Genomic DNA, 27,676 nt, shown 5'->3' with positions numbered 1-27,676 from the left:
CATAGCAAAAAGGAAAATTCAGACACAGATTTGCACATGCAGTTCTCTTATCCTGGAGAAAGAACATCAAGAGAAAATTTAGAGGAAGAACATCAAGACAAAATTAAAGGTACTTTCTTCGACTAGCATATTACAGGAACCAGGCAAAGTTAGCTATTAGAAATGTGTAACGGCTCAGCATTGGTTGATGACTTCATAACAAAAGCAGTCCTATTTACCAGTCACAAAGGAGATATTCACTGAAGTTTCCAACTCTGTTGAGAACCCAATAGCTTCTTATGAAAGCTAAACCTTAAAACCCAGAAATCCTGATCTGAGAGAGATGGCCACACCCATTCAGGCTGTTTAAAAATAAACCAAAGTCTCCCAAGCTGTTTACTCTAGGGGTACTGGTAGACTGCTTGACACCTCTGCCTTACAACCTCTCTTAAAAAAAAAGACAAAAATAACTTCTTAAAGTCACAGCATCATTACAGATGGCCTTCATATCCCTCTGTGGCAAGGAGCTCCACAGATTAAACACCCTCTGGCTGAAGATATTTCTCCTAATCTCAGCTCTAAAGGGCTATCTCTTCACTCTGAGGCTGTGCCCTCAAGTCCTAGTCTCTTCGCTTAGTGGAAACGGTTTCTCCACATCTACTCTCTCAGTATTATAAGTTTCGATCAGATTCTCCCTCAGCTTTCCCCCTCTTATAAGTACAGACTCAGAGACCTCAACTGCTCCTCATATGTCAAGTCCTTCATCCTTGGATCATTTACTTTAACCTCCTCTGGACTCCCTCCAACCCCAGCATAGCCTTCCTCAGATATAGGGTACAAAACTGCTCACAATGCAGTGTGAGCAGAGCCTTATACAGCCTCAATGGTCTTCTTGAAATGAAGGTTAACATTACATTTGTATTCCTAACTGACAAATGAACTTCCATGTTAACCTTAAGAGAATCTTGAATTAGGAGTCCCAAGTCCCTTTGTGCTTCCATATTTCTGAAGTCTTTCCTCAGTTAGAAAATAGTCAATGCCTCTATTATATCTATCAAAGTGCATAACCTCATGTTTTCCCACATTGTATTCCATCTGCTACTTCTTTGCCAACTCTCCTAGCCTGTCCAAGTCCTTCTGCAGACTCCCCATTTCCACAACACTACCTGAGCCTCCACCTACATACCTGAACACTTAATGGTATAGAACCTGCAGGGAAGACAGGAAGCAAGGAAAGATGGAAGAATGGCTCTAATGATGACATTAGCACAATAGAAAGGATGACCTTAATTTAGGAAATCAGGATGTGGTAAAAGTTTGGGGTAGAGATGAGAAATGACAAAGGTAGGAAATCACTTATAAAAGTGGTGTAGAGGTCCCATAATAGTAACAACACATAGATTGGAACAAAAAAGAATTATTAATTGGAGCTTGTTACAAAGGCACGGAAATGATCATGATATATCTTAATCTACATGGAGACTTGAAAAGTCAGATGAGCAAACTTATCCAAGATAAGAAGATTCATGGTAGTTTCTTAAAATAGCATCTTACAAGAGCCAACTGGAGAGCAGTCAAAACAAGATCTTAGAATTGTGCAACGGCTCAGCATTAACGACTTCATAACAAAATCAGTTTTGTTTACCAGTTATAATATAATGATTGAACTTTATAATCATTCTTCAGAAGAGACGCAAGAGTTTAAGACTAGTATTTCCTATTAAACAAGGACAATAATGAGGGCATGACAGCACAGTTGCCAAAGTGAACTGACAAGTACAGGTTAAGGGATAGCTCAATAGAAATGTGATGACAGGTATTTAAGGGGATATTCCAGAATAAATAGAATATAGATACATTCCAAAGAATAAGTAAAATCCTAAGGGACAGAGCCTTAATGATTAATTAGAAAGTTTAAAGAGAGTATCAATCTTAAAAGAAAAATCCCATAATTGTGCAACAGCAAATGGTAAGTCAGATGATTAGATGAAATATTAAAAATTAATAAAATTAAAGTATAAGAGAAAGCTAAACAGAAACATAAAAATAGATGGAGTTTCTATAAATTGATTTTATAAAAAGTTAAGAAAATGACAATCAGTACTATAATAATAACATAAAATATGGATGAACTGATCAGATATTTTTCATTCGGCCTCACCTCAGACAATAAACTAACAGCTTAGAAGCTGTTAGTTTATAAATCAAGAAATGGAAGCAAAGGAGGAACCGAGGAAAATTACAATCACAGAAGTAGACCTGAATAAATAATACTGAGAGTTATGGGCTGACAAGCTTTGAGAGATATTTGATGCATGACTTTTAATTTTCCCCCAAACGCCCTGAATTTGGGGTAAGTCTTTTTAGATTGGAAGAGAAAAATTGCAATTCCTTTATTGATAAGGGCACTGAGACAGAAAGTAGGAATTAATAGATCAAATATCTTAACATCTGACATAGGGAAAATGTTAGAAGCATTATTTTTAAAATTATAGCAATTCAAGAATTTGAGATGGAGTCAACATAGGGAAGGGAAAATCATGTAAAGCCAATCCATTGGAGTTATTTGAGAAAGAAGCCTATGCTGTGGAAATAGTAGATGTACCGTACATAATTTTCCAGAAGTAATAGTTTGAAGGTGTCACATCAAAGTTTATTGTTGAAGCAAAGACTAACAGAGTAGAAGTAAAATATTGGCATAGTCACAGGTTTGGCTCGCTAACAAGCAGAGAACAGACTTAAACAGGCCTCTTGCAGACTGGCAAGATACAAGTGCCTCACCACAAGGTTCAGTGCCATGATTTTAACTGACTACAATTTGAATAATGCTGAAAAAAACTCTGTCAAAGCATTTTGTCTTGGCACTGATCAGACCAATTTGCAGTACTAATTTAGAGTAAAACCAATATTAGTACTATATGATACAAGTGCGCTGATTGGTTGAAAAACATCTACCAACATAAAAATATTGAAAAAAATTTCAAAATATTACATTTCAGACTTTATTTTCAAAAAATTATATAAACATCTAAAAGATGCATTTAAGCATAGTTAAATTTATATATATATATGTATATATAAATATATATATACATTTTCTTTTTTAAAAATGGTTGCGCTGTATCACTTAACAGCAATTTTTAAAATTCGAATGAAATTAACAGCTTTAGAATACTGAACAGCCTGGACAGAGAGGATGTTGGTAAGACGTTTCCACTAGCAGGAGAGATGAGAACCCAGGGGCACAGTCTTAGACTACAGGGAAGACCGTTTTGAATGGAGATAAGGAGAAACCTCTTTAGCCAGAGTGGTGAATCTGTGGAATTCATTGCCATAGAAGACTGTGGAGGTCAGGTCATTGAGTATATCTAAAATAGAGGTGGATAAGTTCTTGACTGCCAAGCGGATCAAAGGGTACGGGGAGAAAGCAGGAAAACAGGGTTGAAGACCCTATCAGCCATGATTGAATGATGCAGCAGACTCAATGGACCGATTGAGCTAATTTCTGCTCCTACACCTAACAGTCTTATAAATTCTACTGATTAACAATCTGAACTATGCTTATTTTTTAGTTACATCAGTACGAAACAATCGCTGAACATATTCAAGTGCTGTCATTAGAACAGTGGCACTCAAATTGTTTTGATTGAAGGATTCCCTTTTAAATGGGATTGTTATTGCAGATGCTCAATCTAAATGATAATATTATATCATAATCAATACAAAAGTATTTCAAATGGTGCAGTCACTCTGATAAACAATGTGCGAAATTTTCCCACTTTGACTTCATTACTTTGACATAGTTACTTTCTTAAAATAATTATGAAAACGGGAATATTTTTACAAAGCTTATCATTTTTCACTTATCAAGATAAATTGCAAGAAATATCAATGCCAGGGAAAGGGAAAACAACATTCATTCTGTACAAGAGGACTGGCAAGTGGACTCTGGTGCAGACACTGCAATTGAGAAATTCCCACTTAGTGATGCCTAACAGTTAACTTCCAAGCTTTGTTTAAATTTTAAACTAGGTAGGTTGACTGACTGGTCAAGGAATAGACTTAAGAAATGAATCACGAATGGCTGTCAACTTCTTGTTGAGTTAAAACAGTTGCAGTGTGTTCTTGTACATGTTTGTTGTCTCTCTCTCCTGCTATATGACTGTAGTAGGGCACTGAAGAGCCTAGATGAATAATTAACTAGGTGGAGAGAAGAAGTCTGTGAGAAAGTCACTATGAACCATGTCAGACTAGGTGCCATGAATATCTCTCAACCAAACTAAGTCAAAGTGGGAAAATTTCACACATTGATAAACAAAGTGACTGCACCATTTGAAATACTTTCTTGATGGGTTTTCCAGGTTTTTGTGAATCAGAATATCTTAGTTTCTAACAACTTTCATTCCAGTAAACACAACATCATTGCAGAAAATTAAAGCAGGCCAAATTGAGATAGTACCATTTGACTGTACCCACAATGTGTGTGTGGCAGCTACAGGGTGACTAGTCAAAGCAGCAGAGCAGACAAGAGAAAACCTTGTGTATGAAGTATTCCGGTTGCACTTCTCTTTAGGATGATGCATTGCGCTCCAGTACCTGGGTCATTGCATCAGTTGTATGACACTATGATCTTTTACTTTAAATTCTGTGTCTTATGATCCTACTCCATACTCCATAGCTACCTGACGAAGCAGCAGTGCTCTGAAAGCTTGTACTTCCAAATAAACCTGCTGGACTATAACTTGGTGTTGTGTGATTTTTAAACTTTGTCCACCCCAGTCCAACATTGGCACCTCCACATCGTGTTGAAATGAAACCAATAGGTAATCCATTTTTCATTACATATTTTGGCTCTTAGTTTGTACAACTATGACTGAATCTTTTATATTTTCGTAACTTGAATTGCTTTATAGCTACATCAAAATTTGGTTAACAATTCAATCTTTTACAGAAAACATGAGTGCTGCTCAACACTATTTTCTATATAACTTTTTCCATTGCAACCTTCCAGGTTTGCCCCAAAAGGTGTGGACTATGTAAAATAGGGTCCTTACTGCATACCTGACTATTCAGAAATTTGTCATCGAGTTGACCATGAGTTATTTTCTCCCCAATTTAAAAATTGCTTGCCTTCACTGGACTGGCTGTCTGCTAATGAATTAATCATGCCGATGTATTTATGATATGAGTTCTCTGTACTTTGGCCTTTCAGGACAGATCTTCTTTCCTTCAAACATCTCGAATTATTCATCAGTAACTCTCCACCTGACAAATCACTGTCACTGGAGCTCCATGTGATTTCTGCAATTTCCTCAGAGCTCTGACTGCCAGGATCAGCAGGATCTGCTGTACCAAACAAAAACAAAACAAAAGCAGATTTCACAATCTTGTTATACTCATTGTACAATAAAAACATACAAGCAGTTTATTTAAATATTTAGTTTTCAGGTTACAAATAACATTACACTTAAATTCAACAAATAAAAACATACTTGCATGCATGTAGCACCTATTAGATCCTATTTTCATATCTCATTGTTCTAAACCAATAAACTGCTTTTGAACTGTAATCATGGTGCTACGTAAACTAACACAGTAGCTGTATTCTGCACAACCAAGATAAATAACAAGATAAATCTGTTTTGATGGTGGTGATTAATTAAATGAACTATCCTCCTCCTCTGTGAATGGTTTCAATGGATCTCATGCTTCTTTAAATACCTAAGTGGGAATTTCAATGAACATCCAACCCAAAGAAAGCACTTCCAAAAATTGATTTAATGTTATGACAGCAGTCTAGATTACGTGCTCAAATCTAGCACAGTTTAAGTGATGCCTGCGCCCATTACCCTGGAGATAAACAACAAGCTTAGATTAATTTGCTTAAGATGAGCCTTAAGATAAATATATTGTGGTAAAACTGAAAAAGTGCAGAATAGAAGATTTAAGCTTTGGGACAATGGTACCCATATTGAAACAGCTTGCCCCAGAAAATAAACTCTCACCTAAATGAACTTGTACCAATTGCAGCAAGAACTAAAGATTGAATTGAACTAGTGAGCTCAGGAAGGGCAAGCTCAAGATGTTTACCTCAGAACATACATGCAGAGAGGCAAGCAACATAAGATATACAGGGTAATGAAAGAAAAAAAACAGTTTAAATGACTAAAACAAGATTAATTTTTCTAACTTTCCTTTTATTTTAATTAGTACCTTTAACATGGAAAGTGTCAGGAAGTACCTCACAGAAAGGTTTTCACTCACAATTTGAATCCATTAGAAGGTATTAGGGCAGATGACTAAAAACTAGGTCAAAAAGATAATCTCAAAAGGAAGAAAGAAAGTCACACAGAGTTAGTCAGGGAATTCAATATTTTGGGTCTTTGGTAGCAAAAGATATTAATAGTGGAGCCTCATGAGGCCAGAATTAAAGCAGCACAGATATCTCAGCAGGTTGTGGCCAGAAGAAAGTTGGACAGGGGCAAGTTAGGGAGGGGTAAGGACATCAAGGGAATTTGAAAATGAGGTGGAAAGTTTTAAAACTGAGACATGGCTTATCCAGAAGCCACTGAAGCAGGAAGCAAAAAGTGATCAGGACATCATACAATTTAGAATATGGGAAGCTGAGATTTGGATGATCGAAAGTCTAACCTCAAGGGGGGTAGAATACAAAGATATACGCAAACATACAATTCGGAGCAGATGCAGTAGGCCATTTGGTCACTCAAGAATACTCCACCATTCAATAAAATCATGGCTGACCTGATTAATCTACAGACCCACTCAGCCCCAATAACCTTTGTCATTTATCAAGAATCTACTTACCTCTGCCTTAAAAGTATTCAAAGACACTGTTTTCATCTTTTAAGAAACTTCTAAATTCCTTAACCTGAAAGAAAAATATTATCTGCATTTTTGCCTGAAATAGGTGATGCTTTATTTTTAAAGTCACCAGTACTTATGGATTCTCCCACAAGATGAAACATCTTTTCCAAATTCATCCCGTCAAGATATTTCTGAATCCTTCATGTTTCAACCAAGAAACACTGGCCAGGGATAGTCAAGGCTAAAAATCACAAAAGGTATGGATGAGCATTTCAGCAACAACTGAGCTGCAGCAATAGCAGAGCTACGTGATAATAACATAGGTGCAAGTAAGGAGCCTTAGTAGTGTGGAGGCACGGTTGGAGCCGATCTCTGGAACAAATCTGATATCAAGACTCTGAAAGATTTGGTTTAGTCTCAGGCAGTTGCCAAGAAGGGTGACAGATTTGGTGTCTATAGAATGGAAACGAAGATAATGCAAAGCAAAAGGCTTAATAAGACAATATTCAAATTGTGTTTTTGGCTAACATGTGACAGTCTGAGTAGAAAATAACAAGGGCAAGAAATTGACAGTGAGGATAATAAAATCCCAATAATCAAGCTAATAGAATATTTCGCTGACTTATACAATGTTTAGAATTAAGCCACCCACTATTTAAGAATCTGTTGCACAACGATCAAATTTTATAACCAAAGAGCAATTACCAATTTTCATCCATTATTTCATAAGACAGCAAAAATCAAACTGAGCACTGACACTCAAATGAGATGATTATTATCAAATCTGTTTACAAGTTATAGGGAGAGATTGAATAGGCTGGGGTTGTTTTCACTGGAGCGTCGGAGGCTGTGGGGTGACCTTATAGAGGTTTATAAAATCATGAGGGGCATGGATAGGATAAATAGACAAAGTCTTTTCCTTGGGATGGGGGAGTCCAGAACTAGAGGGCATAGGTTTAGGGTGAGAGGGGAAAGATATAAAAGAGACCTAAGGGGCAACCTTTTCATGCAGAGGGTGGTACGTGTATAGAATGAGCTGCCAGAGGAAGTGGTGGAGGCTACTCCAATTGCAACATTTAAAAGGCATCTGGATGGATTCATGAATAGGAAGGGTTTGGAGGGACAGGTGCTGGCAGGTGGGACTAGATTGGGTTGGGATATCTGGTCGGCATGGACGATTGGACCAAAGGGTCTATTTCCGTATTGTGCATCTTTTTGACTGTATAACTGCTGAATTCAAGTATTTTCTAATACATCCATTATATAGCTTTTATCAGATACAGCAATCATTGTAAGATTTTGATAGTACCTTTTACAAGTATAAAGTAAATTCCCTTAGATAAGTGACTAACATTCAAACTTAAAAATAATGACAACCTAAGTTTGACAACTTTCTGGAGAATTTTCTGAGTACGTAAAGAACAAGGTGAATAAACGAGAACCAGTCATGAACTTGATTTCCAGAGAAGCATTTGATAAAGATTATGGTATAAATGTCTACGATGTTAGGGATAATATTAGCTAGAGGGTAGGTTAACTTACAGAAGATGGAGATTTAGAATAATTTTCAGATTGGCAAACAATATCTATTGGGGTGCCACAGGGATTAGCGCTGGGATCTCAATTACCTATAATTTAGAATAATGCCTTGAAGTGACCTATATATATATATGCATAAGCATGGCAGATAGTGGGATTTAAATTTAGTGAATACATATGAAATTAAAAGCTAGTGGTCGTCATTAAACCTCTGTCAATTGTCAGAAGAATCCACCTGATTCACCAATATCCTTTCCGGAAAGGAAATCTGCCATCATTACCTGGTCTGCAACTCCAGACCCACAGCAATGTGGTACCCCCTAAATTGGCCTAGCAATTCACTCAGTTCAAGACAGATGGGCAACAAATGATGGCCTTGCAAGAAATGCCTACATACAATGAAAGACAAAATCTAACAAAATAAGTGCTCCAACAGGATTTAGTTGGTCTTCCTGAGGTCTCAGCACCAAAGAGTTGTCTTGAAGCAATTCAATTCACTCCAACTGGTAACCAAAATCTGAAGACATTATATACTGCAAAGGTTAAAGGACTCTGATAGTTTTTTTTACAGTTCTGAAGGCAAGCTACAGAATTAGCTATGCTGCTAGCCATGCTTTTCTAGTCAAACTGCAAAAGATGGATACCAGTGATAGTTGGTCATATCTGGATGGATCACTGGTATCCATACACACAGACGAAGAGGGACACCAGCTCGACTGGAACAATACATCCATCGTGAGACAGGTTAAAGAAAGACATGCACAGGATTTCTTAGAGGCCAGGCATTCAAACCTGAACTCCATGAACAAACATATAGACTTGGACCCAATATACCAACCTCTCAGAAACAGAACTGCAAATGATATCATCCACCACAACAAATGTAGACAGATAAATAGCAGGGGGACAGAACACCAAGGCTTCACCAGAGGCTCACTGATGATGTTACCTATCGTGGTGATGAAACATAGAACATAGAACATAGAACAACACAGCACAGAACAGGCCCTTCGGCCCACGATGTTGTGCCGAACTTCTAACCTAGATTAAGCACCCATCCATGTACCTATCCAAATGCCGCTTAAAGGTCGCCAATGATTCTGACTCTACCACTCCCACGGGCAGCGCATTCCATGCCCCCACCACTCTCTGGGTAAAGAACCCACCCCTGACATCTCCCCTATACCTTACACCCTTCACCTTAAATTTATGTCCCCTTGTAACACTCTGTTGTACCCGGGGAAAAAGTTTCTGACTGTCTACTCTATCTATTCCTCTGATCATCTTATAAACCTCTGTCAAGTCACCCCTCATCCTTCGCCGTTCCAACGAGAAAAGGCCGAGAACTCTCAACCTATCCTCGTACGACCTACTCTCCATTCCAGGCAACATCCTGGTAAATCTTCTCTGCACCCTCTCCAAAGCTTCCACATCTTTCCTAAAGTGAGGCGACCAGAACTGCACACAGTACTCCAACTGTGGCCTAACCAAAGTCCTGTACAGCTGCAACATCACTTCACGACTCTTGAATTCAATCCCTCTGCTAATGAACGATAATACTCCATAGGCCTTCTTACAAACTCTATCCACCTGAGTGGCAACCTTCAAAGATCTATGTACATAGACCCCAAGATCCCTCTGTTCCTCCACCTGACCAAGAACCCTACCATTAACCCTGTATTCCACATTCTTATTTGTTCTTCCAAAATGGACAACCTCACACTTGGCAGGGTTGAACTCCATCTGCCACTCCTCAGCCCAGCTCTGCATCATATCGAAGTCCCTCTGCAGCCGACAACAGCCCTCCTCACTGTCCACAACTCCACCTATCTTCGTATCATCTGCAAATTTACTGACCCATCTGAGAACAAATCTATCAGCTCAGCGAGCAAATTTACAACCAAATAAGTTTAAATCCTATAATACAAATAAACTTGTCATTCTACAAGTGGATACAATATGAAAGAACTGCGATCAAGTCTGATATGAGGGGGGGACATGGCATTTGCATTCAGATTTTAACACCAGCTGAGATCATAATTTTCTTTTAAAACAGTGTGAAGAGACATTCAGACCATTGTGTCTGCAGGAGCTCTCTGAATGAACATTTCATTCACAGCCTTTCTCTGCCTCTCCTCACAATCCTGTACATTGTTCCTTTTCAAAGAACAGTTTAATTCATTTTTTTAAAGTCTCAGCTGAACCTAAAGAAGGACATATTGTTGTGAAGGTAGGGAATCTTGGGAATTCGCTACCCCAAACAGCAATGAAGACCAAGTTGTTTAATATATTCAAGGCTGAGACAGGAAGATTCTTGAACTATATGTGAATTGAAGTCATGATCAGATCAGCCATGGTTCTATTAAGTGGTATAGTAGGCACATGGGGCCAGATAACGAATTCCCAGCTTTTTCAATTCTTACTGGGCTGAGTGTTCAAACATCAATTACAAGTTCTAAAAGGAAGAGTATTCGCATATTAAGCCCACAGTAAGCTTTCAAGACAAAGAAAAATAAACTATATATAACAGTTTTTCCAATTTTGGTACGTCCACAAAGAACTACACAACCAATGAATTACTTTTGAAGCACATTCACTGTTGTAATAAGGGAGAATTATTCAAGCACCAAAATCAGACAAATAAAACTTATCAAACAGCACTAGATGATAATTTATCATCTATCCCCTTACAGGAACACTGTACAGAACATTTGCTGTCATGTTGGATGTTCAATAAACAACAGGGCCCAGAACTTCCAAAAGGTAAGAAAAGGAGGAAGCTTCTCAGTATATGAATTGAGTATTCTTATTCAGAGAAATGAAACTTAAAAGAAAGTAAAGGAACAGAGAAAGAAACAGTCACTTTGAATGACTGCTGCCATTCTGGAGTGTAAAATCCAAATGGTATCACTTATCAAATATTTTATTCTAGCCTTTGAAAATCCAGCATCTCAACTCGTGAAGGGCCCACAGAGAACATACAGAGTTGTATGCTGCTGAAATGTCAATTTTCAGGGTTTGCTATGAAACTGTTGAACTCTTGTAATAGTCAGCAAGGTTAAAAGAGAACTGGTCTCTGAAATGTTGTGAAAATACACTAAAATTAGTAATATTCCATGTAGGATAGTAATTATTTACAGTAAAAGAAATTTAGAATTCCGACCTGAGGAGTAGGCTTCTATAACAAAAAGACATCGATATTTGTTTGGAGGGGTGGTGGTTCTTGTGTTTTTTTTTTTAAAAATACGGCTGTATTTTTCATTGATTTGACTATACTTGACTATATTCCACTAACACGATATGTAGCTATTGGGGGTGATAGTTGCTCTAGCATGTTGGACAATACCTTTTTTTTAAAACCAACCACTAGGTGGTGTCTGAGATGAGGCAAATACTTCTGACATTTCTCATTCTCTTCTGGGCTGTGCAACATGACAATGTTAAATATATACTTGAACAGCTTGTCTCTGGGGCACAACTAGTTCTGGAGCACAAAACTATAGTTGCACTGCTGGCATAACCTATGCCATATTCAGTGCCTTCAGCACTTTCTTCATATTACATGAAATTACTGGCATCTATGGTGTTGGGACAGGCTGAAACGGATCATCTGTTCATACTGATGATGGTTGAAAATGCTTCATCCCTATCTTTTGCACAAATCAATTGGCCTCACCCATTATTGGAGATGGTGATGATGGAATATTGCAAAGGCACCTTTTGTGGTCATTTAGCTTTCCATCACCATTCATAACTGGAAGCAGCAAGATTGCAGAATTTTGATTAGCTGTGGGTCACTTAACTCATTCTAGTGCGTGAAATAAAACATAGAACTGCGATGCTAGAAACCTGAAGCAAAAACAGAAATTGCTGGAGAAATTCAACAGGTCTGGCAGGACCTGTGGACAGAAAACAGAGTTAACGCTTTGAGTCCAGTGACCTTTCTTCAGAACTGTCAACGTTGTTAATGGTTTTCTCTCCGCAGATACTGCCAAACCTGCTGGGTCCAGCAATTTTTATTTTTATTCCTTCTATTGCATGTTGCTTTCACTACTTGGCACACATGCTAGGCCATGAAGTAACAGACTGTAAATGGAAGATGTTTCTGCTGCTGCTAATGACTGTTTTGAGCAGATCATTTCGGAATCTGTTCCATTAAGCACTATAATAGTGCAACACAACATTATTGTCAATATCTTCAGTGTATAAATGGGACTTCATCTTTGCAAAGTTATATGGTGGTCATATTTACCTGTTATGGCAAGGTATATCAGTTAGGGCACGATCAAATTGGTCTTTGCCTCTTCTGGATTCCCTCAACACCTGTCACAATTCCAGCCTGCCAGATATTTCTTCAAAACCTGACCAGATTAGTCATGTAATAGTGATATCAAACCAATCTTAGCAATGGACATAAAATCCTCTGCTCAGAATACATTCTAAGACCTTGCTATCACCGGTGTCTCTTCCAACCTGTGCTCAACATGGAGGAATATATGGAGAGTATAGTAGGTAGGGTATTTTTTGCCCATATTCGACCTGATGTCATGAAACTTCTTGGGATCATGATCGATCCAAAGGGTTAATGCTCCCAGGTCAACTCCCACCTGAGTGTATATTACTGGCCTTCCGAGGAAACTACCCTCCTTACTATATATCACTATGCCACTCCCTCCTGGCAGCAAGCAGGCCGGAAATGATGTTGGAGGAGTCTGAAACATTGGTTATAAAGTGTGACTATATCAGACTATTACTTTGTTTGTGGGATCAATTTCCGAATTTTGCAAAGGAGGCTTGGTCAACATGGCACAATATGCCATTGTTTTCAGTGCTTAAATTGATGTCAGGCAATTTTACCATTTCTTTTTTTCAACTTTACTGTTAAGTTTGGAACAAATGAATGGCTTACTAGGGGCCATTTCAGAGAACATCTAATAGACAGTCATATGTTGGCCAGATTGGATAAGAACAGATTTCTTTCCCTAAATGGTAATAGTGAATCGCATGGGATTTAACAACAATCTAGTAGTTTCATGATTGCAGTTACTCTGGCAAGCTTTTAATTCTTTATTTGTTAATTGAACTTAAAATTCACGAATGGCAGGAACAAATTTGAATTTGTGTCCCCAGAAATTTGGCATGGGCCTCTGCATCACAAGCTGCTTTGTGTTGTTAAATAGCATATTTACCATTGATGCCTGGGCTCATGGAAACATCTACAGGTGAGAACCAGAAAGCTGCTTGGGGACCTATGTAATTGTATGTTAATGATAGCCATCAACCTCAAAAAAAGGATAAAACTGGTGTATAGCAAACACTTAATACAAGACAAACTACCTCTGTCAGAATGAAGTACAGATGTGAGATTACGGACGACCGTTTTCTCTTCTCCCATAGACTTGCTACCCTGTTAAAACCAAAAAAAAAGTAAAATGAAACATCTGAGAAAACTAAGCAACATAATGTGAATAAAACCAAACAAAACAATGGTTGGGCATATACAACTACTGCCATTAGGAAAGTAATGCTAAAATTGTTTTGGTCAAATTATTTACTTTATACTGGGCTTGCGATTGCAGATGCACAATCTAATAATAGCATTATATAACACACAATACAAAAGTTCTGCATGGAAATAGCTATCTTTTAAAAGCATTATTGAAACTTGATATTTCGGAGAAAAGACAAACTTTTTCAAAAATGTTCCTCTTGCACTTATCAGGATAATTTACAATAAACAGGAACATAGGAACAAGAGTAGGCCATTCAGATACTCGAGCCTGTTCAACCATTCCAAGAGATCATACTGAACTGTGGCCTCGCTCCATATACATTCCTTGGGCCCATATCCCTTAATATCTTTGCTTGACAAAAATTTATCTATCTCAAGTCTAAAACTAACATCCGATTGAGCATCAACTGACATTTGTAGAAGAGAGTTCCAAACCTCTACCACTTTTTGTGAGTAGATATGCTTCCTAACACCTCTCATGAACAATCTGGCCCTAATTTTCAGACTATGCCCCTAGTTCTAGAATTACCAATTAACTGCAAATAATTTATTTTTATCCCTGTCTTTCCCTGTTAATGTCTTAAAGACTTTGATCACATTACCCTATAATGTTCAAAAATATAGTGAAAACAGGCCTAATTTGTACAATTTCTCCTTATAAAACTTCATCCCTGAAATCCAGCTATCATTCTTGTAAACCTACATTGTATGCCCTCCAAGACCAATACATCCTTCATAACATACAGTGCCCAGATCTGCTCTCTGTACACCAAGTGGGGTCTAACCAGGCTTTTGTATAACTGCAGCATAATTTCTGCATCCTTGCACTCCAGTCATAAATGCCTGCATTCCATTAGCCTTCTGGATTATTTTCTGCATTTGTTTGAGGAATTTTAAAGATCTATGTATTTGAATTTTTCAAATAAACTTGTCGGACTATAACCTGGCGTCATGTGAGTTTTGATCTTGTCCAACCCAGTCCAACACTGGCACCTCCACATTATGACAATGTGTTTAGTCATTTAACTTTGTACCATCTAGAAAGTAATCTGATTTATCCTTTTTCAGTGCAATATGCTCAGGCTTGCTTACACTGAACTCCATCTGCTACAATTTTACTCATTCACTTAGTCTATCAATGTCCCTTTGTAATTTTATGCCGTAATCTACACTTCCATCTGACTTTGCATCAGCAAATTCAGACATACAAATTTCTATGCCATTATCCAAGGTGTTAGTACATAATGTGATTATTTGAGGCAGTAACATAGATCTTTAAGGGACACCACCAATCACATCCTTCTAGAATACCAACATAAAGGGAAACAACATTCTGACTGTATGAGAGCAGATTCTGATTGGTGGGCAATTGATTCTGGTGGAGAACACATCAGTTAATGATGACTGAACAGTTAATTGCCAAGATTCATTTAAATTTTAAGCCAGGCAGCTCAACTCTGACTGATGAAAGAATTATCCTAACTGATAAACCAGAGAATGGCTGTCACTTACTGTTGTGTTGAAACAGGCACAATATGTGTTCATGTTCTTCCTACTGCAAAGAGTACAGTGTCACATGCATTAACATATGTTGCTTTAATTACAGCGGAGCCTTGATTATCTGAAAGATATGGGCGGGTAGTATTTTGTTCAGTTAATCGAATTCTGGATAATCGAATGCCAGATGGTATAGTTTAGCCAAGCATCGGAAGCTTGCAATCTTGCCAGATATTCAGATATTCGGATAGTCAAATGCCAGATAATCAAGGTACCTCTGTACACATAAGTGCAAACCCCAAATTGGACATGAGCATAGTTCTTCACACAATCAAGAAATATCCAATTGCAGAATCACATCTATTGCTGAATACGAAGTTTTGAGTTTTGTAAACATGGACTGGCTGCTGCAATCACTCTCCTTGTTACATATAGTCAAAGTGACATGCTGTTTGATACAAAATGCCAGTCTTTGGGATGTGCATTCTACACATCTAATGTCAAATCGGCACTGATTGTGTTGCTGTGTAACAATACTTAATTTTTATTTTACCAAACAACTATTATTAAAATTAATTATAGAGTAGCAATTTGAGGACAATTTCACTGATGTAGTGCATTGCTTTTAATGTGGTTAAGTATTATTGGAATATATAACCAAACAGTTCACAGATTACATTCAAAACAGACTGATGTTTGTCAAATTGCAGCAGTCATACTATTCTTAGACATTTAAATGGCTCAAAGCAGGTAACCACTTTTTAACAAAACCTTTCTAAATATAGAAGAATTATCTTGTCTCAAATTCAATTAGAATACTCACTTGAATGTGAGTCTCAGGAATTTTTTGCATAGGTCAGTAAATATAATGTTTAATCATGCAAGAAGTTTACATTATTGAAAGAGTTAGATTAGTCTAAATTGTTCACCACCAGCTTTTCTTCTTACAAGAGGTTTTGCTCACTGCAGGAACCCAAATTGAATGTAGCACAGTATCACAATAATAGCTAGTCTCAGACTTCTCCTTCCGTTAATGTAAATGCAAAACTCACCACTGAAAACAAAGCACCCATCACCACAAAGACAGTATTCAGGAATGGTGGTCTTGTCAGCTACTCTTGCGAAACTATCATCAGCCGCAATTAAATTATACCAAATGGACTGTTTGCCTTTAATTTTCTCTTCCTTTTTCTCCCTGATATTTTTGTCTTTCTCTGATAGAATGATTATTTAGCAGAATCACTGGAAAGTTTCTTGAGATCCCAGCTTGTGAACCACTGTGCTGGAACAAATCACTGTGTCATTGTGGAGTGTTGAAGCAGCCTGAAGCAGGGTCCCTACTCCAAGAAAGAGTGTGCATGCATGCATGTGTGTATGTTTGTCAAAACATTGATTTCCTATCCCACATTTCCTGCTATGAGACAACTAGTTTGATTGGAGGTGACAAGTTAATAAAGTGAATATTAAGATCAGAGGATTTCAAAGTCCCCAGTGAAAGATGTCTTTTCAAGATCATGCTGTATTTCATTGGAACAAGATATTGGGGAAAAATAAGGAAGTCAGAATATAGTTTGACAGGGACCTAAATTGGCAAACAAAAGGGAGTTTTGGGTCACATTTGCGGTCAGAATGGAGGTATTCAACAAAGTGGCTACCTAACTGATTTTCATCACCCTCGTACAAAAGATTGGAGGAAGTTCAAATAATTCATTGTCTCACATGAAAGAAGCATCTGGGGCCTTGGTCAGTTGTGCAGGAAAAGACAAGTGTTGTATCTCTAGCTTGAAAAGTGTGAAGGAAAGAAAAACAGCAAATGGAAGAATGACAATAACAATCATCCTCTTAGAAGCCAAACAGAGGAAGATGTGGTTGGAAATGCAAATAGCAGGAACAGTTTCTCAGAAGCAGAAAAAGGGGCGCTATACTGTACTTGGATTTCCAGGAGGCATTTGACAGGGTTTCACATAAAAGGTTATTGCACAAAGTAGCTCTTATAGCAGGTAACGTACCTACAGGGGTTGAAGACTGGCTAGCTGACAGAATCAAACAGACTGCAAAAATGGGTCTGTACCAGATTGGCAGGACATGAACAAGTGGGGTCATGCAGACGTCTGCACTGGACCTTCAACTTTCTACAATTTATATCAACAACTTAGATGAGGGGTTGATGTCATGGTGGGTAAATTTTCAAATGACAAAAATATGTATGAAATTATGTTGTGAAGATAATGCAACATGAATGCAGACCAATGTAGATAGGTCATGTGAATGGGCAAAAATCTGGAGACAGAATATAATGTGGGAAGATACAAAATTGTCTACTTTGGCAGGACGAATAAAAAAACAGAGTATGACTTAAATAGAAAACAATTTCAAAAGCCAAGGTACAGAGGAATCAAGGTGCTCTTGTGCACAAGTCATAAAAAATTGTTAAACAAATGCACCACATAATCAGGAAGGCTAATAGTATATTATTATGAGACCAACTGAATATAAAAGAAAGATTATTATTTTCAATTATATAGGGCATTTGTGAAACCTTCATCAGGTGGATGAAGGGGCAGCACTCTGAAAACTAGTGTTTCCAGCTAAATCTGTTAGACTATAACCTGGTGTTGTGTGACTTTTAACTTTGTATACCTCGGTCCAACACTGGCATCTCCAAACCATACCTCAATGTGAGATTTGATTTATTTAATAAGTCTATGCAGTTAAAAAATAATCTAGTTATTTCTAGGGTGTCAGAAGTTGCCAATATGGAAGAAAGTAAAATAAGCTAAGGGTCTAAAAGCCCCACTAGCAGCCTCTTATTGCTCTTTCCCATCCCAAAGTCAACCTCCTGTCTCTAAACTCCTCATGAAATGCTGTTACTACTTCTCCCAAAGCCAGAGCTCCTTCAAATTATACTCTCTGATATGTTCTTTCACCTCACATGGTACCTATGCTAAAAGTATGCATAATTGAGCTCTCAATAAGCAACATATGATGGACTGTAAAATTGCTATATTATCTTACTTCCATTGATGGAACTGCTTGAAAACCTTTGCCACACTGATTCCACGATTTTGCAACTGAAGGTGTAAATTTCTTAGCAAGAGTACTTGCTCTCTTGCAGGTTGCCTCCACATCTTGATCACCACTCAAAAATAAGAATCGCTTCACCAATCCAGTCGTCCTTTTCCGCTGAAAATCAGGCAAATACATCAGATTAACAATATGAAGAAATGCTATGCACGTCAATTTGATTTACTTCTCCCAAAAAAAGTGTCACAATAGAATCAGAACATGAATCTTAAAAAGGAATTCGCCAATTTTCTTTCTTCCATCCTTGTCGTAGGTTAGAAACTGGATAGAAATTAGAAGTGCTCTACTGTTCACAACTTAAACCTTGCATTTGTCAAGTAGAATGCTATGTAGTATGCTATGAATTCTGAGAACCAAGTGGTGTGAATATCCAACTAAACATACGCAAAGTTTATTTCATTGGATTGGTTAGAGCTAAATTTAGATGAAAGTACACTTTGCTATCCACAACACTAACTGAAATTTTCCTTCATGGATTATAGGTGCTTCTACTGGGCCAACATATGTTGCCCATTCCTAGTTCTCCTTCAGAACAACTTCTTGAACCACTGTAGTTCATTTGGTGTAGATAGATCCTCAATGGGATTGACCCAGCGACACTAGAAAAAGAGTCATATATTTCTGATTCAGGATCATGAGTGATTTCAAAGGGACCTATCAGATGTTGGCAATCCACATATCTGCTGCCCTTGTCCTTCAATTTGGAAGCGGCCATGGGTTTGGAAGGCCCTATCTAAGAAGCCTTAGAGAGGGGTTGCAGTGCATCTTGTAAATGGTACACACTTGTGTCATTGTGTATCATTGTGAAGAAAGTGAATTGTGTTCGATGGGCTATCAATCAAGCAGGTTGTTATGTCTTGGATGCTGTTGAGCTTGAGTGTTGTTGGAGCAACATTAATCAAGGAAAATTGAGTATATTCCATCACAATCCTGACTTACACCACACAGATACATTGAGTTGTCAGGGTGGAGTTATTACCACAGAATATTGTAGCCACAATATTTATATGGCTGGTTCAATTTCTGGTCAATGATAACCCCCAAGTTGATATTAGGAGATTCAGGTAATGCCATTAAATGTCTAGGAGCATTGATTAATTCCCTCATGATGGAGAGGCTCATTGTCTGGAATTTGTATCTGGAATATAGGGAGGCATGGTGGCTCATTTAGCACTGCTGCCTCATAGCGCCAGGGATACATGTCCGAGTCCAGCCTTGAGTACTTGTCTGTGTGGAGTTTGCACATTCTTCCAGTGTCTGGGTGGGTTTCCTCCAGGTGCTCCAGTTTCCTCCCACAGTCCAAAGATGTGCAGGTTAGGTGAATTGTCCATAGTTCTCAGGGATTTGTATGTTAGGTGCATCAGTCAGGGGTGAGTGTAGGGGAATGGGCCTAGGTGGGTTACTGTTCAGAGGGCCTGTTCCCACACTGTAATTACATAGAATGGAATAGAATCCCTACAATGTTACTCATCATGCTTGAACATTATCAAGGGCTTGCTGCAATTGTCAGAAGTCACACAACATCAGGTTATAGTCCAACACGTTTATTTGAAATCACAAGTTTTTAGAATGCTGCTCCTTCGTCAGGTGAAGTAGAGGGAAGCACAGAGGCACAGAATTTATACAGAGAGAGATAATTAAGTGTCAAAAGATAGTACAAATGGTGTGAGCTTAAATGTTGACAGATTGAATAACAAGTTTTTGCAAGTGATCAAAAGTGTCAAACGGTGTAAGTAAAGCATGAACAGTTGAACAGCAAGTGAATGGATAACCTACAATCTGATCAATAAAGGCAGGGAGATAATTACAAAAAAAATCAAAAATAAGATGGTGCTAGCGACAAACCAAACAGCTGGAATAACATGATAGGTATAAGAGTCTAATGATGAGGGTCTAACTAAAGTAACAAGTAATCCAAAACTGTACAAACTAATTAAAGTATAGGGATTAAATTATCAAGGAGATGATGTCAAAACAGAACAGTAAGGAAGATTTTGCAACCACATATCAATATGGTGTGTTTACATTTAGCGCAACATTAACCCAAGATCACAGCAGAGGCCATCGTCAGGGATACAGAACTTGGCTATCAGTTTCTGCTCGGTGATCCTGCGTTATGTATCTCTAAAGCCAGTTTGGGTCAGCATCCTCCAAAGTTCATAGGTTGAATGTCCTGGACTGCTGAAATGTTCCCTAACTGGGAAGGAACATTCCTGTCTGATAATTGTCACGCAGTGTTCATTCATCCATTGGCAAGACCATGCAGACATGATGACAATATACTATGCCTCAGGCATCATTTGCTGCCATGCATGAGGTAGACAACATTGGCTGAGTCATGAGTACTACTGTATATGGTGGGTGCAGTTCCCACACGTGATGGTAGTATCCATGTCAATGATCTGGCATGTCTTACAGAGGTCGTCATGGCAGAGCAGTGTAGTGTTGCAGTTGCTGTTCCCTTGACAGCTGGGTAGTTTGCTGTAACCAATGGCCTGTTTGAAGTTTAGCAGATGTTTAACGGCAAGAAGTGAAGGCTCAGGAATGATCTTTGTGATGATGAGCATCTCATGACATGTTGAAGGCTGTTAAGTACATGGCATAGTTTCTCCCCTTGGGCAGGTACTGGATGATAAAGGGTACTGTCTCATCGTGCTCCATGTCTATCTTCTGAGGTCGTTCCAGTTTTTTGCTGTGGCATGTCAGAACTGGCCAATGATTTGAGCATCGTACCCCATTTGGCTTCTTTAACATGCTTAGGGTGGAAGCTAGAGTAGTGAAGCTTCGTGAAGTTTCTCCATGGGCTTGCGGTAGAGTGATGAACAAGGTGTCACAGTCCTTGAATGTCTAAGAATGAGACTGATTCTAAAGAGTAGTCTGTGGTAAGTCTGATGGTAGGATGAAACTTGTTGATATCGTCATGCCGTCATTTCAGCAATTCCTTACCATGAGTCCAAAGGAAGAAAATGTCATCAATGCATCTAGTGTAGAGCATTGGTTGGAGGTCCTGTGCAGTGAAGAAGTCTTGCTCAAACTTGTGCATGAAAATGTTAGCAAATTAAGGTGCGAATTTGGTCACCATGGCTGCTTTGTGTATCTGGATTAAGAGCTGGTTGTTGAAGGTAAAGATGTTGTGGTCAAGGATGAAGCAGATGACTTCTAGGAAGGCATCTGGAAATTGCCAGTTGTTGGTGTTGAGTACTGAGTCTGTTGTCATGGGGGGGTGCTGGTGTAGAGTGCCAAAACGTCAATTGTGACAAGGAATGTTCCTGGTTTGACTGGTCCATGGGTGCTGAGTTTCTGCAAGAAGTCTGCAATGTCGGGACAGGATCTGGGGTTTCCTTTTACAATGCAATTCAAGATGTCTTTGATATCACCCGAGAGTTTCTTATACAAGGTCCCATTGTCTGACATGATGGGACATCCGGGAGCACTGGCTTTATGTATCTTCAGAAGTTAGTAGAAGGCTCCAATACAAAAGATTCACAGGGTGAGAGTGCATAAGATACTCTAAAGGTCTGGATCAAAGGTCTTGATCAGACTGTTGAGTTGATGTGTGCGTCCTTTCATCTGATCTACAGGTAGTAGTGATCTGTAGTGTTCCTGACTGACAGCTGAACAATGCGCTTCTTTGCAGCAGTCTGTTCTATTCTGTATGACAATGGCTCCTCCTTTGTCTGCTGGGTTAATGACAATTTTGCAGTTGGTTTTGAGAGCATGGATGCCAACACGTTGTGCTTGGGTGATGTTTTGGGCTATGTTGTGAGCACAGCTGATGAATGTGGTATTGACGTATCTCCTGATGACTCAGGCATACCTGTTGAGCCTAGGGCAGCTTCCCTCCGGAGTGGTCCAATTCGACTCTTTCTTCTTTGGTTGCTGCACTGCAGATCTCTCTATCGACAGGTTCTGGCTCGTTGGTTGTCTCATTGGGCTTGCTACTGACAGCTTGGAGTTTGTGGAAGAATTCCCGGAGTCTCAGTCGCCTGATGACTCTTTGTGTGTCTGTCACGAGAAACTCGACATCATCACCAGCAGTAACCAAGCCTCCTTCAGTACCACGATTGAAACCAGTACCACCGCAGAGGAGTCCATCATCAACTTGTCTGACCACATACTTCAAATCAGACTTCCAAAAATACTATATTGCATTTGTTACTAGTTCCAATAATTTATGTTTTATTGCTCTGCCCAAAGGTATAAGGTCCATGAACTACTTTGTCTGCCGACTCTTACTGTTCATAATTTCCAGACATACTGATTCTAGTTCATAATTTCTTGAGACCAGATCTTTTTCCATAAATGACATCTTTTTTTACATTGTTCTTTAATAAGAGCTACATTTTTCCTTTGTCTGTTTTTCTAAAATGTAAGTACCTAGGAACATTTATTTCCCAAAATTAATTTTGAAGGTATTGTAACTTGATCTTTAAATAGAGTGGGTCATTCAAATTAGCAGGACTGATTTCAAAAATAAATTGGCAGAATGATTTCCGATCAATATTTTTGGAGCAATATATTGTGGAACCACCTAAGGATAATACTATCAAATATTGACAACAGTGGAAGGAAGCAGGGTGAATTCATAACTTCTTAGCAAATGTTCCAATAAGAATGGGATTGTACCACTGAATTCCATGTTAAGCTTGATTGTGACATACTGATAACCTTGCAATCATGTCTTTGTAATGCTAATTAGATCAACTTTTTTTTGTTTTACGTGGGATGTGGGCATCACTGGCAAGGACAGAATTTCTTGCCCTGAAATAGTATGGCCTAGCAAACCTGAAGGCAGTCAAGAACCAAACAGGATGCTGTAGGTCTCGGCTCATGTGTAAACCAGAATAGGCAATTATAGCAGATTTTCTCCCCTACAGGACAGTAAATCAGATGAAGTTTTACAACAACTCACAGTAACAGTAATGGACACCAAAACTGAGAATATGTTTCCTTTACAGATTTTTTAGAACTGATCATTAATTGTACAGCCAGGATAGGAGTAACTGTGTAAGGAGATCAGAGTAAGAACCGCAAAAGTTTCAAACTGGGACATATCCAGATGTTATACAAATACAGCAGGACAAACAAGGATGGCAATAGTCAATTCAATGCATTGGCATTAGGGAATCTTTGGAAGTCAACCTGGAGACCTGGAATAACAAAATGGGTTATATATTCAAATGTCACAACTGAAATTTGTGAATTTAAATTGTTAAGTTAATTTCTTTTAAATTAGAACAAAAGCAAGTGACTACAAAGCTATTTTTAAAAAATCACAACATCAAGTTATAGTCCAACCGGTTTATTTAGAAGTACAAGCTTTCGGAGTGCTGCTCCTTCATCAGGAAGCTAGTGAAGCAAGATCATAGGACAAAATTTATAGCAAAAGGTCATAGTGTCATACAACTGATGTGATTTATTGAACAAACCTAGATTTCTATTAAGTTTTTCATCTTTTAGAATGGAATGCAGGTTTTGATTCATTAATATGTAAATCGCAGAACTTCTTTCAAGTTGCATTCCTGAGATAACTTAAGGTTTTATATGTAAAAAAAGTCTCAGCTCAGACAATGCATTAAAGGTGTGAGGTTAGAGCCTGTTCGTAATACAATCTTGAGTCAGTTTGGTTCTATTTTGAAAGTAGGAATTTATAAAATGTCACATAGATTGACTGCCTACACAAAAAATTATAGGCTTTTTGAACAAAATAGAATGTATCTACAAATACAATACATGCAAGTTCGGCCCACAGACTTGCGTGCATGTAAGGGAGAGAGACAGAGTGTATACGTATGTGCGAGAGAGGGTGTGTGTGTCATGGAGTATATGCCTGTGAGAGGGGGTGTGTGTGTGTGTGTGTGTGTGTGTGGGGGGGGGGGGGGGGGGGGGAAGAGAGAGAAGGAGTGTGTGTATGCGTGTGCGCCTGAGAGAGTGTACAGTGTATTGGGGTCACTTATAGTGCAACATGAATCCAAGGTCCCAGTTGAGGCCATCCTCATGGCTTGGCTATCAGCCTCCGCTCAGTCCCTCCGCATTGTTGCATATCCCCAAGTCCTTCAGGACAACATCAACCACAACACCATACAACCCTGCCATGGCAACCATTGCAAGACATGAGTGTCGACATGGGTACTACCATTAAACGTGGGGACACCACCCATTGTGTATGCGGGAGGTACTCATGCGACTCGGCCAATGTTACCTATCTCATATGCAGGCAAGGATACTCTGAGGCATGGCATATTGGTGAGACGAAACAGACGCTACGATGACGGATGAATGGACACCGCATGACAAATTGCCACACCAGGATATTCTCTCCCAGTTGGGGAACACTGCAGCAGTCAAGGACATTCGGCCTCAGGTCTTTGGGTGACTGCCCTCCAAGGCAGACTTTGGGATACGTAAAAAACAGAGTGGCTGGCAGAGGCTGATAGCCAAGTTCAGTACCCATGAGGATGGCCTCAACCTTGCGTTCATGTCACATTTCAGGTGACCCTAATACATTCTCTCTCTCAAACACACACGTACTCTCTCACTCACATGCTCTCTCTCAGGTGCGCACACACACAGGCATATACTCCATTACACTCTCACATGTGCACACACACATAGTTCTATTAGGTCAATTTGCAATTGCAGAATTGTATTTGTGGATACATTCTATTTTGTTCAAAAAGCACACAATCTGTAGACAGTCAATCCAGGGGACTTTTTATAAATTCCTACTTTGAAAACAAAACCAAACTGACTCAAGATTGGAATACATAGAGTCTAACCTCACACCTTTATCCATTGTCTGAGCGGAGATGTCTTTTTTTAATAAAAACCATAAGTTACCTCAGGAATGTGACTTGAACGAGATACTGGGATTTACAAATTAATGAATCGAAATCTGCAACCTAATTTAAAAGATGAAAGACTTAACAGCAATCTGGGTTTGTTCAATATATTACATTAGTTGTATGACACTATGACCTTTTGCTATAAATTCTGTGCCCTATGATTCTGCTCCTCTAGCTGCCTGATGAAGAAGCAGCACCCTGAAAGCTTGTACTTCCAAATATACCTGTTGGATTATAACCAGGTGTTGAGAGATTTTTTTTAAACTTTGTCTATCCCAGTCCAACACTGGCACTTTCACAACAAAGCTATTAGATCATCAACAGGTTCACTCCTTCTTGATTTCACAGGATAACTGCCACCCTAACACAATTTGCCTGACAATTAACTCCAGACCAACAACAATGTGGTTAATTCTTAACTGTACTCTAGAATGATCAATCAGATCACCCAAACATACCAATCCACTACAAATAAAAAAAGATTAAACTGAACTGACCTTGCCATTAGACTTAAATGGCAACAAAAATCAGTAGTTCCTGCAAAGCCCATAATTTCATAACAGGTCTAATTCTACTGAATGAAGTTGGGAGGTCATGTTGCGGCTGCACAGGACATTGGTTAGGCCACTGTTGGAACATTGTGTGCAATTCTGGTCTCCTTCCTATCGGAAAGATGTTGTGAAACTTGAAAGGATTCTGAAAAAATTTACAAGGATCTTGCCGGGGCTGGAGGATTTGAGCTACAGGGAGAGGCTGAACAGGCTGGGGCTGTTTTCCCTGGAACGTCAGAGGCTGAGGGGTGACCTTATAGAGGTTTACAAAATTATGAGGGGTATGGATAGGATAAATAGACAAAGTCTTTTCCCTGGGGTCACGGAATCCAGAACTAGAGAGCACAGGTTTAGGGTGAGAGGGGAAAGATATAAGAGAGGCCTAAGGGGCAACATTTTCACACATGGAGGCTGGTACAATTGCAACATTTAAAAGGCATTTGGATGGGTATATGAATAGGAAGGGTTTGGAGGGATATGGACCTGGTGCTGGCAGGTGGGACTAGATTGGGTTGGGATATCTGGTCGGCATGGACGGGTTGGACCGAAGGATCTGTTTCCATGCTGTACATCTCTACAACTCTATTACTCTATGAATGATGAGCAATGAAACAGACATCTCCAGCACTGTCCCAGGTACACAAAACATCCAACAGAGATAGAAACCAACATCATACAGTCATGAAGAAGCATCACTGGGATTTCTCAACAATGATTTCAAAATCCATTAAGTTTCAAAGCATCAGGTGAAGCATGCAAGGAAACTATTTGCTGTTTACCATCTACCACTATTTTTCAGTTAATGAATTAATACTTCTCAATATTGAAGCACTGACAATAATGCACATCACCACGAGTGGCTTAATAGCATCATCACTAATGGAGCTAAGTTTAAACGCAGTTCACACTATTTTAGCTGAAGATACCGCCTTGCAGAATGGGCCGCCTGCATTTTAGACGGACTGGAAATGGATTAAGACATCCGGTAATAACCCTGGCTTTTGCGTTGATGAGGCAATCTGCACTCTTGGAGTTGGCCTGATTTTTCTTGATACACATTTCCAGTTTTTAACCACGTCCGTTTCAGTTTTGCATCAGTTCCATCACCTTGACCATCGTGTTTTGACTATTAAATCACTGGTCACTATTCCCTTGTGTGAACACGCTCCTATCATTCTCTTTGTTTTGCTCTTTTAGAAATTTCCGTCATCTCTAGTCCTGTTGGCAAAACTAAATTTGACACAAACTTGGGAAACCGTTCTTCCAGAGATACGAACTGACCAGCAGAGTGTTCCCAGCATTTTCTGTTTATCCGCGCTTTGCTGGAGGTAGGAACAGTGTTAATAACGGAGTTAACCCGCTCCCCGGCCAGTTACAGTCAGCATGGAGAACCACAGCGTTGCCCCGGGGACACAAGGCAGGCTCTCAGCTGCTCCATTAACAGCTTATCATTTTCCATCTGCCTAACACCTGTCCCTGTGAACATCGTGCAATTAGCACATTAAAAATAAACACCCTCATACCTTCCTGGTATTGGACATTCTATCGCTTAATCCGCTCAGGCCCACACACAGGCTTCATCCGGCAGCACCAACCGCCGAACTGCTCTGTCCGTGTGGACGGAGTCAAAACTGCGGCTGCGTAGAGCTGCCCTACAATCTATTGTAGACAACCCGGAAGCTAGAAGGATGTAGCAAGTTAGGCAGCATTAACGTTTTGTTTTGGCCTGGCTTGCTGTGTTCTTCCAGCATCAGGTTTTTTTTTAATTTACAACCTACAGTTGCAGTACTGTGCTTAATATCCACAGAATTATCCAAAGTTATACAGAACACTAGGTGGGACAA

At 39.0% G+C, this 27,676-nt stretch overlaps 1 protein-coding gene across 4 annotated transcripts in view; it reads right to left on the bottom strand.

Annotated features, from left to right (window-relative positions):
- Positions 1 to 27,450, bottom strand: part of spidr (scaffold protein involved in DNA repair) — a 269,145-nt gene extending 241,695 nt beyond the window's left edge. For 3 of the 4 annotated variants that reach the window (XM_072570486.1, XM_072570488.1, XM_072570489.1), the window contains exons 1-4: positions 27,356 to 27,450; positions 18,368 to 18,535; positions 13,681 to 13,750; positions 5,110 to 5,325 (exon numbers count right to left, since the gene is read on the bottom strand). In XM_072570486.1, the coding sequence (XP_072426587.1) occupies positions 5,110 to 5,325; positions 13,681 to 13,750; positions 18,368 to 18,535; positions 27,356 to 27,373 (472 nt within the window). In that variant the 5' untranslated portion in view covers positions 27,374 to 27,450. The remainder of the gene's footprint in view (positions 1 to 5,109; positions 5,326 to 13,680; positions 13,751 to 18,367; positions 18,536 to 27,355) is intronic. The other variant, XM_072570487.1, reaches the window with a different exon arrangement.
- Between the last annotated feature and the right edge of the window lie 226 nt (positions 27,451 to 27,676).

This window comes from Chiloscyllium punctatum, chromosome 5 (assembly GCF_047496795.1).
Source record: "Chiloscyllium punctatum isolate Juve2018m chromosome 5, sChiPun1.3, whole genome shotgun sequence".
Classification (NCBI taxonomy): Eukaryota; Metazoa; Chordata; class Chondrichthyes; order Orectolobiformes; family Hemiscylliidae; genus Chiloscyllium; species Chiloscyllium punctatum.
Note: the sequence above shows the minus strand (reverse complement) of the source record. Positions and strands in the feature narration are given on the sequence as shown.